Raw genomic sequence first — 15,554 nt, forward strand, 5'->3', positions numbered from 1 at the left:
AGTGATTGCTTTACCGACCCCGGATGACCTGGAGGAAATGGGGGCAGGTTTTGCCCAGCTGGCTGGGTCTCCAGCCTTCTGCATGGTAGCTGGTGCAATAGATGGATGCCACATCCGTATCAAACCACCAGCAAGTGACGCCCCATGCTACTTTAACAGGAAGCTGTTCCATTCGGTCCAGCTGCAGGCTATCACCGACCACAAGGGGAGGTTCGTTGACATCTTTGTCGGGTATCCCGGGTCTGTGCATGATGCCAGGGTGCTGAAGAACAGCCCCCTTTACACTGGCCGCTTGTATCCACCTGCAGGAAAATGCATCCTTGGAGATGGTGGGTATCCATGTTTGAGTGCGCCCATCTGCCTCATCACGCCATACAGAGAGCCTGTACAGAATCCTGTACAGGCTCGCTTCAACGCCAAGCATGCTCGTGCACGTAACATTGTGGAGAGAGCCTTTGGGATGCTGAAGACACGCTGGCGCTCCATCTTTTTCAAGGCCCTGGAAGTGAGCCCCGTCTTTGTGTCTGCATCCTTCGGAGTACTCATTTGAAGGATGTTACGTCACAGCGCCTCGACGAAGGCTGTACAAATTCGTAGGATCCTTCAAATGCGGCCCACAAATACGTCCTCCTTTTCCCCGAATTGGAAGGATGGGTGTGGTGGATCCTTTCCCGTCCTACCTATCCCATAATTCTTTTCGGCAGAGCGTAATGGCGGACGAAGCGAGCGGTAGCGGAGTGGGAGAGGAGTTTCTCTGACAAAACAAGCTAAAGTTTATGCTTCGGCTCAATGAATTTGTAGGAGAAATTAGTAGAATACTTAAAAACAAATAAAAATAGGCTATAATGGCTTACCTGGATGTGACTGTCTTGTAGTCTGATATAAAAAACTCTCTGACAACGAGCAAAGAAAGTATTTAATTTATTTAATTGCTTTATTTCTTCCAAAAGAATTAAAATGAGGAGAATAACTCTTTGTTTGTCCATTTTCCCGCTTCTTGCTTGGCGCTGTCACGGTTGCTAGGCGACAGGATATGAGCAACGGGTAAGGGAGGGAACTGAAAGAAGGGTAGGCTGTCCAAATTCACAAACACCGACTTCCGGGTTTTGCGGACGTCGGAGGATCCCTCCTCCTTCAACCGGGTAGGAAGGATCCTAAGGAGGATGCAGACCCTGAATTTGGACACAGCCTACGTGCTTGTGTTCGTGCTGCAGAACCTACTGAGCTCATTAGTTTTATTAAAGCAAAATCTTCTGCTTTGTGTGTTAGTTTATATTCAGCGCGCAAGGTTTACGCACATGGTCCAAGTCTTCTTCTCTGTTTTTTTGTGTATCTCTGTGGCAGAATTACAGCGCCACATATTGGTGTGGCATGTGTACTACATAGTTTTCAGTTGGTTTCAGTGATTCTGTGTGGACGCAGATATTTCCTGAGACGACTCCGTGTTTACGGAATTTGAGGCAAAAAAAAAAGATCGGATACGGAGAAACCCGTCTTCGTGTGGACGTAGCCTGAGATCATCAGCTCATTAGGAGAGAGATCCATGAACTGAACTAATGAGCTGATGATCTCAATCAGGTGTGTTAAGTCAGTGAGATATGCTAATTGTGCACAGCAGGGGGCCCCCAGGACTGGAATTGAGAACCACTGATCTACATGATATTTTAAAGGGGTCATCGGATGCCCATTTTCCACAAGTTGATATGATTCTTTAGGGTCTTAATGAAAAATCTGTAACATAGTTTGGTTAAAATTTCTCAATGGTAGTGTAAAAAACACCTTTTTAAACCTGTCAAAAACAGCTCTTGTCAGATCTAGTCGTTTTGTGTCATTCTCCTTTAAATGTTAATGAGCTCTGCTGACCCAGCCACTCTCTGAGGGGCTGTTTACTTTAGCCGCATTCATAGTGAAACGTGCTAATTAGCACATGATTAGGAAAGGCGATTCATTAAATTCATTAAAAAACCCTTATACTCACTTCTTCTGTAGATGAAGCTGGATCACGAATGATTCGGGCAAACATAGACGCATTTAGGCAGATCAGGGTTTTCCCTTCAAAAACAAATACTCAAAACCTCTGTGTCTTCAGCGGTTCAGATATCGGGAGTAAATGACGACTGCTTTATTCATTATTGCATCCAACAACAGAACACCTCAATCGCTTAATCTGAGACATCTTGTCTTCCCCTGCACCGGAGTCGACTCAATGGTGGACAGCTCTCAGCTCACTCAGGGTGAGTCTAAGGTAAGACGGTCTTGTCAATCAACTATCGTGGGAGGGGCCTGTACAGAACTACATCATTCTGACAGGAATCTCAGAACAGCCTGATTTGAGAGAGGATTTTAAAATAGGGTTTTAAAAAAAAAAACACTGGGTGGATTTTTATCATTATAGGATGGATGTGTACACACACTTCCAACACACATTTATGTTCAAACAACTTGTAAAGTGAATTTAGCATCCGATGACCCCTTTAAGTTAAACTTGCATACTGAACTTCTGCTCATCTGCATACTTAATGTCTTACATTTTACATTTACGATTTTTTTTTTACGATTATGACATTTACAAACAGCCTGACTGTCCGAAAACCCCAAATATTCCTCTCAATTGATAAGGAATGTGATATTGTATCCCAATGCCTTTACTAGACAAGTCAAGACAAGTTGACCTCAATATTATACACATCATTTATGTTCTGGAGTTCTTTCCAGATTTATTGCAAAACCTCAAATATCAACATGCATACAAATTCCTCCTTAAAAATCCATGAACCATTGCTATTTACTAACTCATTTCTACCTGTACTCAACCTGAACCCTTCAAGTGCCCCCCCAGCACTCGCACAGTGCCACTGACATATTTATATGCCAACAGTAACAAACACGCTTTTCTTCTTTACCACAGACCTAAATACCCTACGTTGAACCCTTAAACCCCAAACCTAACCACCCCGAACACTTAACCTTCCCTCACCCATCCTGCACAGGCACAGAGTGGACCTGCACACAGAGACGGATGCTGGCTGGCATCTTCACCGACTTCTTCTTTGGTTTTGGCTACATGCTGCTGGCAGGTGTGGCTTATCTCATCAGAGACTGGAGAAAGCTGCAGCTGGCAATCTCTGTACCAGGATTTCTCTTTATATTCTATATATGGTGAGACAACACAAAAGTAGTTTTTGTGGTCGATAAGAGTTTTGAGTGTTTTTGAAAGACATCTCTTATGCTTCAATGCTGCATGCATTTGATAAAAAATTCAGTAGAAGTACATTCATATTGTGAAATATTGTTGCAATTTAAAACAACTGTTTTCTATGAAATAAACAAACATTTTAAAATCTATTATACATAAATGTACATTTATTATTATTATTTATAAATAATTACATATTATAAAAAGCACTGATGGTCTAATTTTCAGTGTATCTTACCTTACACAATCAGGCCTTGCAAAAGAATAGATAAAAAGCAGCACTCAATTCTCTTTTTCATTCACACTTGCTATTTGACTTCCTCCCTTCCTCTGCCTTTATCAGTCTGACAGCATAAATCTCCTTTCATCCTCCTCTCCTCCTTTTTTTCAGGGTTCTTCCACATTCGGCCCGTTGGCTTTTGGTGAATAACCGAAATGAGGAGGCGATTGATCTTCTGCGTAAGGCAGCTACGGTCAATGGTCGCAACTTACCTCCCACTGTTCAGGTATCAAAAATGTGGACCCTTTCACTCTCTCTGCTCTCTTTTTGGCTTTTTTCTCGTCACGCCTCTGGCACAATCTTCAAATCCCATAAACTCTCTAATAGCTCTGTTAACATCACCATGACAACACCATCCCCCACCCTGGGCAACCAAGGGGCCCTTGTTTTTAGTCTTTAAGAAGTGATAGTCTGAATCTTAACTTCACATCACCAGGGCAATGTAAATTATGTGAAAAATTATGCGTTTTTCGAACCAAGAAGGAGAGCATGTTCTAGTACACCCCCAAAACAAAATCAAGACTTTGTAAAAGAACATAATAGCTCACAAACACTGCTTTAAATATAATCGACCAATCACCGCAGATTAGCGTCACGCAAAGGAGGGTTTGGAAAAATTAATTGTTGAGCGAATCGTTTGGGAGTCGTTGAGAATATAAGGTAAAAATAAATGCATATTATAAGAAAATGAAAGTGTGTTTTGACTTGCATTCATGTCAACCCGTTGTTGGGGACTCCCAAACATAACCCATAACCCATAATAGGGGCATTTTAAATGGCAAAGCTGAATGTTCAGCATACCGCAGGCTTCAGTGTCACACAATCCTTCAGAAATCATTCAAAAACAGGATGTTTCATAACATTTGTTACAAAGTATTAAAGTGTCATTTCTGCTATCACAGGTGGAGCAATATGAGGGCCTACAAGAACGAAGTCAATTTACAGCTGTCGACCTGCTCCGAACTCCCCAGATGAGGAAGAGAGCACTTATCCTCTTCTACATCTGGTGAGATTACAGCTGTATAGATTTGTATATTTTTGTTCTTCAACTTCAAACTATTTTATATATCACTTTTATTTGAGAAAAAAGCTAGAAAGAAAGACTGTTTATATTTTTTATTAAAACTAAGAGATTTTAACTTTATGCTTTTTGTTATATGAACGTCACATTTGATTATGCCTATATTCTTGCATTTCAAATGGCTATTAATGTTTTACCATGGTCCCATAACATGAAAATTAATCTTAAAGGGTTACTCCACCCCAAAATGAAAATTGTCATTAATCACTTACACCCATGTCGTTTAAAACCCGTAAAAGCTTTGTTCGTCTTCGGAACACAATTTAAGATATTTTAGATGAAAACCGGGAGGCTCGTGACTGTCCCATTGACTGCCAAGTAATTACCACTGTCAGGCACAGAAAAGTATGAAAAGCATTGTCAGGATAGTTCATCTGCCATCAGTGGTTCAATATGAATTTATGATGCGACGAGAATACTTTTTGTATGCAAAGAAAATAAAAATAACTTTTTTCCAACAACTCGTCTCCTCTCGGTCTCTCCACGTCAGCGTAGCGCAATTTTAGAGATCATACACTGGACGCACTGGAGCTCTTCTGTATGAGCCACAACACAAGGATGTGCTATTTAGCGTACGCAGTTTGCAATAGAAAATGATTATACATAGTGCAATCAGTTCGGACGTAGCACAGTGCTCATTCAACAAATGCACAGCTAAACAGATGAGTTCTGAGTCTGGATTTAAATGTGGCTAATGTTTTAGCACATCTGATCTCTTCTGGAAGCTGGTTCCAACTGCGGGCCGCATAATAGCTAAAAGCGGACTCCCCTTGTTTTGTGTGAACCTTTGGTATTTCTAACTGACTCGATCCTAATGAGCTGAGTGGTCTGTTAGGTTTATATTCAGTGAGCATATCTGCAATGTATTTAGGTCCTAGGCCATTGAGTGATTTATCAACGAGTAAAAGTACTTTAAAATCAATCCTAAATGTAACTGGAAGCCATTGTAAGGACCTGAGGACTGGTGTGATATGCTCAGATTTTCTGGTTCTAGTCAGAATCCTGGCAGCAGCGTTCTGGATGAGCTGCAGTTGTCTAATGGTCTTCTTTGGAGGGCCGGTGAGGAGACCATTACAATAATCTGCTTGTGATAAAGGCATGAACAAGTTTCTCCAAGTCTTGACTGGAAACAAAACATCTAATTCTTGCAATCTATTTGAGATGATATTATGCTGATTTAGTTATTGCTTTGACATGACTACTGAAACTAAGGTCTGTCTCCAGAATCACCCCAAGATTTTTGACCTGATTTTTAGTTGTTTGACCCCTAGAGTCAAGGTATGCATTAGGGATGTAACGGTATGAAAATTTCTTAACACTATTATAGTGACCAAAATTATCACGGTTATCAGTATTATCACGGTATTGTTAAAATGTGCTGGAGATGTTCAAAAAGTACTGACACATAAATCATTTCAAGTTTTATATTTAAAAATCAACAAACAACAAATAAAATGACTTTTTGTTTGCATAATCACTAAAACAATAACATGACCGAACAGTGATGTTAGGATTTTAAATGACACCTTGACTGAGTTTAATAGCATGTTCAAATATCTAATGTAAATGTTCAAATAAAGCTTTGAAAAGGTTTCATAAAAAGGTAAACCTCACATTTCAGCCTTTAAATAAAGAAAAGGGTTAAATCAAAATGATAATTGATTAATAAATGATTATGTATTTTATCTGCTCCATAAATAATTCTAGATAACTTATCTGAATTGTTTAAATGTGTAGAATCCACATAAGCTTGTTTTTCATCAGTTGGTCAAAATTTACAGCAGGGCATGCAAATCCGGTCCGTTTTTGGCCAGACAGAAACTGCACACAGGCTGAATGTAAATATAAGTGTCTGTAAATCCACTCTCTGACAGCAGGTGGCTCTTTATATGGAAAAGCTGAATAACAGCTGTTTCCCGTAACCTCCGTGAACAAAGCAGCATTGCGATTAAGAACACCTCCTTTAGGTATTACATGGAGCAAAGATGAAAACAAAATGCCATCGAATCGTTTCTGAAGACATTCAGAACCTTCAGAGGTACATTCATATAATTAATTTATTCATATAGTCACTTGTATAATTCCCTCAGCAGTCTTCTAAAACCTCCCAGCTTTTCAGCCCTATTTTCACTCAAAACTAAACTACTCTGCTGCTGTGAGCACATGAGACTTACTTAAAAGTGCACTTTATGCTGGACAGTATTTATTTGTCGTGAGCTGTTCAAATTGCGGTAATCGAATACGGTTTTAATGATAATTAAAATATGAAACGGTAATACTTACCGTGGGGAATTTTATCATGATTTATCGTCAAACCGGTGTTCTGTCGATTTGTGTCAGATTTGACAACGAAAAATGCTACCTGATAAATTATGATTTATTAATATCTACACCTACCACAACCCTAAACCTACCCTTACAGTAATCGTTACATCCCTAGTATGCATTCACCTTGAGAACTTCCATCTTTGTTTCCAAATGCAATGATTTCAGTTTTCTCCTTGTTTAACTTAAGTTAAATTTACTCTAATTTCTCAGGAACTGTAACTGATTACAATTACATCTATTTTGTAATTAAATTACGTAATTTAGCTACATGTAACTGGTTACTCCCCAACACTGAGTGTTTTTAGTCATGCCCTTCACACATGTCCCTTAATTGATTTTATGTTTGTGTTTCTCCAGGTTTGTTAATGTGTTGGTGTATTATGGTCTGTCTCTGGGTGTGTCTGACCTCGGGGCAGACCTTTACCTCACTCAGTTCATGTTTGGATTGGTGGAAATTCCTGCAAGGTCGTTGGTGTTGGTTCTCCTGCCCTGTAGTCGACGAATCCCACTGAGTGTGTTCCTTGCTGTGGGAGGTGGCGCATGTCTGCTGACCCTCACTGTTCCTGCAGGTGACCAGTCAAACATGGCTAGAGGCACTTTTCTAGAATTTATTTGTCTTTTTAGTTATTTTCTTATCAAACTTTTTTTTTTTTCTCTCAGACAGTGCTCATATTCAGACTGCTTTGGCCATGGTGGGGAAATTTGGAATTACAGCATCTTTTGCCATCATCTATATTTATTCTGCAGAACTATTCCCAACTGTTCTCAGGTACTCGCACACAAAACCTTCTCAAAAGCCATGATCTGTTAGCAAGTCCATGAAAATCAGGTGGGAGTGAAGAGCTTGCATTCTTGATTTCAACATATAGTCATACGTGTGGAAATAATATCTGATTTGGCTTTTTTTTTTTTTTCAGGCAAACAGGTATTGGTGTTTCTTCTATGTTTGCACGGATTGGTGGAGTTTTAGCGCCACTTATAAACCTGCTTGGACGCCACACACCTGTTGTGCCCATGGTGATATTTGGCTCCACCCCTCTGCTTGCTGCAGTGCTTGCACTAGCATTGCCTGAGACTGCCAATCAACCACTACCTGACAGCATTCATGATACTGAGAGGTAAACAATGACACCACATAAAATTAAAGGGATAGTTCACACCAAAATTAAAACCCTGTTACTTTGAAAACACGTCTCAAATAGTTTATCCTCCTCTCTCCTCCTTTAGGTCGGCTCTGAAATATGACGGACAAATTCCTGTACATACCAGCCAATTGCCAAGCAACACAGAAGGACAGGAGCTGCATTGTTTAGCAGATGAGTCCAGTTAGACATATTTGATCACACACAAACTCAATGCAGTGTCTCATTCTAGTGTGTTTACATGATTAGTCTTGCTGATGATCAGTGAAACTTGAAAATGGTTCAGGTTTTGATACAAAAATGCCTCTTTTGTGACTTATTTGAATGTTTTATACATATATAAACGGAGCAAAAAAATCTAAATACTGAGAAAATTGCCTTTAAATTTGTCCAAATGAAGTTCTTAGCAATGCATATTACTAATCAATAATGAAGTTTTAATATAATTACATGATCTTTACTTTATAACCTAATGATTTTTGGCATAAAAGAAAAATAGATAATTTTGACCCAGACAATGTATTTTTGGCTATTGCTACAAATATACCCCAGCGACTTAAGACTAGTTTTGTGGTCCAGGGTCACATTTTGAAATGGCTGTAGGTGTATTTGACTGATTCACATCAGGATTAGCAGTTTTAATAAAACTAAGGTGTAATGTTTAAAAAATGGATGACCAGGTCTGAAAACACTGCGTTTCGTCACCTCTCTATGTAAAACAAAGAGAGATGCTCTAAACAAACAAAAGGGAACATTTGTGAATTAGTAAACCGAACTAAATTAATTCAGTTTACTTTTAACAGATATTTACATTTAAAATGTGGGGTTTTTTTCTTCTGGCAAATGGACCAAAAAATACTATTGACTGGTCCTGTACTATGCAGATTTTTGTCCAATCATATGCTCTCTAGAATGAGACTGTACCTCCCACTAACACCAACTGCCTCTCAATAAATGGCAAAGTTGTGAGTGTTTGGTCTAGTGGAGAATGAACCAGTGCCTTCTTTGTAAAGTCGTTCTTGACATATTGTATGCAATGTTTGGGAATAACACCAGATTTGTTTTACGTGGGGACAGTGGGTTGCATTTAGATTTGGTTGAGATGACAGTTCCCAAAGATTATGCCTGGTTGAAATTGTTTAATAGCATGTTAGTATCCTGAATTATATAGCTCTGTAGCTAGAGGGGAAAATATCTTGTTTAGTGCTGTTTTGTCTGTTCTTTGACTGCATTTAATTTTTCTGTTGCTTTAGTGAAAAAAAAAAAAATCCCATCATATGCACAATTATAGAAGTTTAATGTAGAGTGGGATTAATATGCATGTTGCCAACTTTGCTTGAGACAATGATACATACACTACTGCAGAAGGTCATGAGATTGCTGTGATGATCCATGGTCACAAACTCATAGACCGCACACTGCCAAATGACACAATCTAGTTTTTACCTTTATATCCTGACATTAACTATGTACTTCTACTGCATGCAATTGTTTGATAGAAATTAGCTATTTTATTATCAATTTGTCTAATGTTCTAAATGTTGATGGGGTGCAGATGTTAAAAGGATATACACCTATCATTATTTACTCACTGACCAAAATTCTTCGAAATATCTGATTTTAAGTTTGGAACAACAAGAGGGTGAGTAAATCTAGATGGAATTTTCATATTTGAATTAAATATACTTTTAAGCAAAACACTTTTATATATTACTGCATGATTATCGTGATCTAAATGTTTTTACTCTGTCATACGACCTTAATTTGTAACTGTCTGGTACATCTGTGATGTCTTTTAACCTGATGAAATGTAATTTTTTTTTATCCCAGAAGAGGGCACCATTAGTGGAACTACCATTAAAAAAACCGGATGGTTACCACAGCCCTTAGTCTTAAAATGTTAAGGACATCAGAGTTAATCAATTGGGGTCTAATGAAACTTATGTAGACCTGCTAGTTACTGTCCATTGCCTGTGAACAAGTATGAGTGTGTGTGTTAGTTTTGCTGCATGAAGTCTTAATGTGATTTTACAATGAACAAGCATTTTGTTATTAAGACTTTCCATTTACTGACATTCCAACTGATGCACAATAAAACTGTGATCACTTATACAGCATCTGCAATTAAAATAGTCAAAAATAATTATTGTATGATTTTTCTGAAGCATGCAAGTATATTAGGCTAATGTCACATAAGTAGCATCAGTGGCCACACCACAGTTGTTGTCTTTCATGGACATCAGTATATAACCATCATTGCCCCAATAAGTGGACCAGGAGTTCTTCACTAGCCAATAGGGCTCATTAGCCATTATCCCATAACCAACTGCTAGCACAGCATGATCCAAGTCATCAGTCCCGTTTTCTGTGGATATAGAAACATAAAATACGAATTGCTGGTTTCTATAGAGTATTGCATACTTGATTATAGGCAATCTGTAAGACATTGCTGTACTCAAAATAATATGCATGTACTTGAAATATAAAATATTAACTGTGCATCAAATTTTCTAATAAAAAAAAACAAATTCTACATTTCTAAAAAAGTAAATAAAGTTTTAAATATATATATATATAGATGCTCTTTACCTAAATGTTTCCATCTAAAAAATTTAAAGTTTTGTAGATGAAAAACTTTTCTTTCTTTTTTTTAAATACCATGTATATTTGTTATATTACTTATTTTATGATATATTTGATGATCAGGCAAATTATACCAAGCAAATAATATGTTAAATATTGTGAAGACTCACTGCATGCTGGTTCATAATACACTCCATTGCTGTAGAAGGCGAAGGAACGATGAGCAGCATCAATGCTGACTGCTGCAGGGCCGAATTTAAAGATAGCGGCCTTCAGTGCCACAATATCACCACTGGTCACATTAGTGTAACCGCTCAACTTTGCCACCATGGAGGACTTATCGAAGTGACACAAACCATTCTGAAACACACATAGTGATCTGATTAGTGATGCTCTTTTAACCACCAAAATCTGTGAATCAAAAACTTAGTTCTACTTTTTAGAAAGCAAATTATAATAGGTGGACCTTTTCATTAAATCAGGAAATAGTGTTTTTGATTATAGACGTCAATTCCTGTACAGTTTTGCAGGGACCTATACAACCATTTAAATCAATCAGAAATGTTTGAGTTAGATGGAGATGTGAGGTGTATGTACACGCACCATGCCCATATATCCTCCATAGCTCTCAGCAGTAGAAATGCCACCATGTTTCATCATCCACTCAAAAGCTCTCCATTCCTCTCCTCCATCACAACCATTGTTCCCAAATCCCCATGTACAGTCGACCAGCATCTGCTGGGACAATGACGTCAGCTGTCCCATCTAAAAGAGTGAGAAAGACAAGGACTATTTCACACCTGTGTCTGTGAATTAAAACACTTTATTCAGTTGGACATTACAAAGATCAGCTCATCAATCAACAGATTATCATTATGTAAGACAGACGTTGAATAATAATAATAATAAAAAAATCATTCAATTTCATGACAGCATACTTTTTTCTTTCATGAAACATCAGCAGGTAATCTGATTCTTGACCTCTATAACAGTGAAAGAGTGGATGGCAGATCTAGTACAATGGCTTTCATAATAATATTAATTATAATATTTCTTGAATAATTATTAATCAAAGTTACATTTCTGCATGTTAGAGAATTAAGAAGTTGATTATGGCTTTAGTCTGCCTTTCTACTCTCTAAGAAGCTGCTCTCATTGTGTGTGCAACCATGCTCGATAAGGTTTAGGTCTGAGGCAACCTTGAAGATATGCTTCAAGCTTGCGCCCATATGTGGAAATTGTCTAGTTTATCTAGGTTTTAGAACCAATCAGAATTTTTATGACTTATACATTGATGCAATTAGCAACCTCTGTCTGGGTATAATTGTGGTGTTTTTGAATTGTAAAGCAGGGCAGCCTTAAAGTGTTAAAGCTGACTTCTGCTGATGAAACTGCAAACTATTTCTTCAGTAAATTTCTTTAATTAATTGCAATCTGACTCCTGGTCTTTGGTCATCATACCTGGTCCATGGGTTTTAACTGTTATTCCCCAACAACAGAGACAATAAAAGGTTCAGGGTTTTGTATATTTTTTATAATAAATATGATAACAAATACCAAGCAGTATAACATACTGTTTTTGTACAGATAAAATGACTGTAGGCAGCTGATGCCTGAATTCTTGCACATTTAAGTTAAAAATGGCCTGCTCTTAAAAAATAAAGTGGATATTGTGTCTAGGATTTTTACGTAGATTTACCTTCAGGAAAAGTGCTCCCTCTAGTGTTCCAGTGGTGGCAAAGCTCCAGCAGGATCCACATACAGCCTGGTCTTTCACTGGCGTCACAGCACCTGAAAATACATAACAATATGTCTGTATATCATCTGAATCACTAAACATGCATGGAACTATTCTGACTTCACCTACAACCCAACATATTCAAGATATACACACCATACAGCCTCCAGTCTATTGAATCAGGGGTGGCTATAGAGCGGATTTCAGAGGGAAAAGGCTGAGCCTTTCTGTGAACATGAGTCCTTTTATGTCCTCTCATCATGGCCAGCTCTTCCTGTGACCGATCAGCCAGGTGATTGACAGAAAGGGAAAAAGAAAGACCTGCTCTATTCATAGAGTGCACATACCTGAGGAAAAATGTATGTAAAAAGAATGTCTTCAGACAAGTATACAGACTGCTTCCTGTTTTTCATTATATAATTTTGTATAGATTATTATGGCTCCATATTCTCATTTATTTATAGGTAGCTAGCATGCCCATGTAATGTAACCAAGAGAAAAAAAGCTTCATAAAGCTTCTTTTTTTCCCCCAAATTTTAAAGGGGTGGTTGATTGTGATTTCACTTTTTTAGCATTAGTTATTGTGTAATGTTTCTGTTTGAGCATAAACAATATCTGCAAAGTTACGACGCTGAAAGTTCAATGCAAATGGAGATATTGTCTTTTAAAATTATGGCAGTATATTGGCTACAGTTACGGCTCATAGGGACTACAACGAGCTCCCTTCCTGGGTTGTGACATCCCAAACCTTGAAATTTCCATAAACTCCGCCCCTGGGAACATGCAACAAAAATGCTGTGTTGCTTTAGAGAAGAGGAAGAGTTGTTGCCATGCCGTCAAAACTAGGTGTGCTCGAAAAAAAATCTACTCATATATGAACTGTGATTCTGTCTTATAATGATTCTAATGGAATCAGAATTTTGTAAATCAATGTTCTAAAGCAGCGGTTCTTAGTCATGTTCCTCGCGTCCCCCTACTCTACACACGCTCTGCATCTCTCTCTCTCACCTGATTCAGATCATCAGCTCCAGCAATGAATGGTGTTCCAATTATACACTTTATGTGTATTGACACACAGATCATTTTCACATATCTACAAGAAGCGTTAAACATGGGCGCACGCACGTAGTTGCCATGGTAGCGAGCAATACCTGGTGGCAAACACTTCTTACTGTTACAAAAATGCTACAACCCAATCATGTTTTCTGCTGTATTAAAGTTTTAATCAGGATAAAATGGTATATTAAAAGCTAACATAAGCAGTAGCATTTACAAATAGTGTAATTCTGAGGGAGGATTCATAAAACCAGGAAATCATCAGAGCATTCATAGGAGAAGGGACAGAGCGGTGTAGAATAAAGGTAAATTACGTGAAAAATAATGGGTTTTTTTAAACAAAGCCTTAACACATATTAGACTGCACCCCACAAACACAATCAAGCTTAGAAAAAAGCAATCAACCACCCCTTTAAAACAACTCTCTTGTAATGTTTCTTAGTTTTTCCTCACCGAATATTATGTACAAAGTTGTGCTCACGCTCCTCATGCTCCTTTTCATTTTCATATTGACGCTCATACTTCTCCTTAAAGTGGCCAAACATACGGTGGGCATGACCAACGGGGGAGGTGTGGACAAGGTCTTGGATGGGGTTGGCCAATAAATGATGCTCCAGCCCAGGACCAGGAAAGTCCCCACAGGTCATTCCTAAACACAAAAGTGATCATTTGATTAGATGGTTTGTAAGTCGCAGAAAAATGTCAAATTATTGAATGCGTTTATTGTATTTACCTCCAGGTAGTTTGAAAATGTTTGAATCAATTTGAGGGCTGAAGTCACTGTAGTCGATAAGGTATTTATCATAGTGGGACCCCAAAAGGGTATTGAAGCCCATCATCTCATAGTGGTGTGGGGTGGCTGGGGAATCATTTCCCTCTGGACGTGTGACCCATAGACGATACGTGTTCTTCTTATGGCCAACCTGAGTGACATTTTTCCAGACCTCACACAGATTGCCTGCGTAATACTCCATCTTTTCAAACTGCAAAACAAACAAATTCAAAATCATTTCAGCCTTGTTCCTTTGGTTTGCTCCACAAAAGATAGTAAGTCTTACATGTAATACATACTTCAAAGCCCTGCAGATCAGGCAGTGCTGTCTGTGGAAGTATTGGATCCTTCTTGGTACCATTAAGCTGGAAACACTTCATAGTATTGAATTCGGTCTCAGTGGTGACTGGTGTAATCTTGTAAGTGGCACCATAATCAAAGTCATTTCCAATAAAAAAAGTGCACACTGTATCTATAGACCGCAGCAATTAGAAAAACAACACAATATAAAATCCCAACAGCTTGTCTATAGAAGCATGCTTAAATACTGTCAGATTTTTTTATTATCTGATGATAACTAACCATAATAGTCGATTCGACTTCTCTTCCCCTTGAGGTCGTACCAAGCTTCAAATGGTTCCTTTATCTCAGCATATGGCAAAGAAAGCAGACCTACATAAAAGAGGGATTTGTAACTTTAAAAAGAAGAGTACTGTACAGAGATGTACTGTGTAGGTATTAAAAATGTACCTTTAACATGATACATCTCTCCAAAATCGGGAACCGTTCTGCCACCAACTGGTGTGGCATCTGGGGAAGAAAACTAATTTCTAAACAATACAAAACATATATACACTACGAATGCAAAGCGTAACATATACTGAGCCTAAAAATATTATCGTATTTATCCTCAAAACATTGTGTTAAATACATCATCACAGGAAATGTCTCAGCCGCTGAATCACAAGAACAACTATCATACGCTTTTGTGTTTTCTTCCTGTTGTGTTGGTTTGTTTTTACCTGCAGCACACACCAGCAGCACGAGCCCAGCTAAAAGAAGCAACATCGTGTAATCTAAAGAAACCAGACATCTACTGGAGATGACAATACGCCTTCTACGTCTGGAAAAAGGTTTTAAGACGACTCAAGATAGCAGAAAGTACCGATAAAAACACGGGAAGGAGGGACTAAATTAAAGTCATATGACAAGAGTGTCTATCGCTGTCACATGACTGTAGTCAGCTGTTTTCTTTTACCAAAGTCCTCTGGTGGGTAAAATTGCTGACTTCATTTTTAACTAGACGTTCACAAGTAGTACATATATTAAACATGTTTCTGGCTAAACGAATCACTTTAAATCAGAATTAAGCGCCAAA

General features: G+C 38.3%; 3 protein-coding genes across 4 annotated transcripts in view; 2 read left to right on the plus strand and 1 right to left on the minus strand.

The window, feature by feature from the left end:
- Nucleotides 1–1,257, plus strand: part of LOC306846978 (uncharacterized protein) — a 2,352-nt gene extending 1,095 nt beyond the window's left edge. Inside the window, exon 2 of the mRNA XM_079380708.1 lies at nucleotides 1–1,257. This exon is cut by the window's left edge and continues 308 nt beyond it. Within this exon, the coding sequence (XP_079236834.1) occupies nucleotides 1–550 (550 nt within the window). The 3' untranslated portion in view covers nucleotides 551–1,257.
- LOC306846977 (solute carrier family 22 member 13-like) overlaps nucleotides 1–10,135 on the plus strand; it is a gene marked incomplete at its 5' end in the record, with an annotated part of 14,057 nt that extends 3,922 nt beyond the window's left edge. Inside the window, 7 exons of the mRNA XM_079380707.1 lie at nucleotides 2,991–3,159; nucleotides 3,588–3,702; nucleotides 4,379–4,482; nucleotides 7,243–7,454; nucleotides 7,546–7,654; nucleotides 7,803–8,003; nucleotides 8,113–10,135. Coding sequence (XP_079236833.1) covers nucleotides 2,991–3,159; nucleotides 3,588–3,702; nucleotides 4,379–4,482; nucleotides 7,243–7,454; nucleotides 7,546–7,654; nucleotides 7,803–8,003; nucleotides 8,113–8,215 — 1,013 coding nt within the window. The 3' untranslated portion in view covers nucleotides 8,216–10,135. The remainder of the gene's footprint in view (nucleotides 1–2,990; nucleotides 3,160–3,587; nucleotides 3,703–4,378; nucleotides 4,483–7,242; nucleotides 7,455–7,545; nucleotides 7,655–7,802; nucleotides 8,004–8,112) is intronic.
- LOC306846976 (digestive cysteine proteinase 2-like) lies at nucleotides 8,446–15,412 on the minus strand. Of its 2 annotated transcripts, none has more exons than XM_079380706.1 (11): nucleotides 15,199–15,412; nucleotides 14,927–15,006; nucleotides 14,759–14,848; nucleotides 14,476–14,648; nucleotides 14,138–14,387; nucleotides 13,858–14,053; nucleotides 12,505–12,695; nucleotides 12,310–12,401; nucleotides 11,214–11,375; nucleotides 10,781–10,970; nucleotides 8,446–10,392 (listed from the first exon to the last, which is right to left on the minus strand). In XM_079380706.1, the coding sequence occupies exons 2-11, from the start codon at nucleotides 14,940–14,942 to the stop codon at nucleotides 10,205–10,207; spliced, it is 1,548 nt and encodes a 515-aa protein (XP_079236832.1). In that variant the 5' UTR covers nucleotides 14,943–15,006; nucleotides 15,199–15,412; the 3' UTR covers nucleotides 8,446–10,204. The 2 variants fall into 2 exon arrangements, with proteins under 2 accessions (XP_079236832.1, XP_079236831.1); XM_079380705.1 differs by having other exon boundaries at nucleotides 14,927–14,986; nucleotides 15,199–15,378.
- Between the last annotated feature and the right edge of the window lie 142 nt (nucleotides 15,413–15,554).

The sequence above is a fragment of the Barbus barbus genome (genome assembly GCF_936440315.1).
Source record: "Barbus barbus genome assembly, chromosome: 27".
Classification (NCBI taxonomy): Eukaryota; Metazoa; Chordata; class Actinopteri; order Cypriniformes; family Cyprinidae; genus Barbus; species Barbus barbus.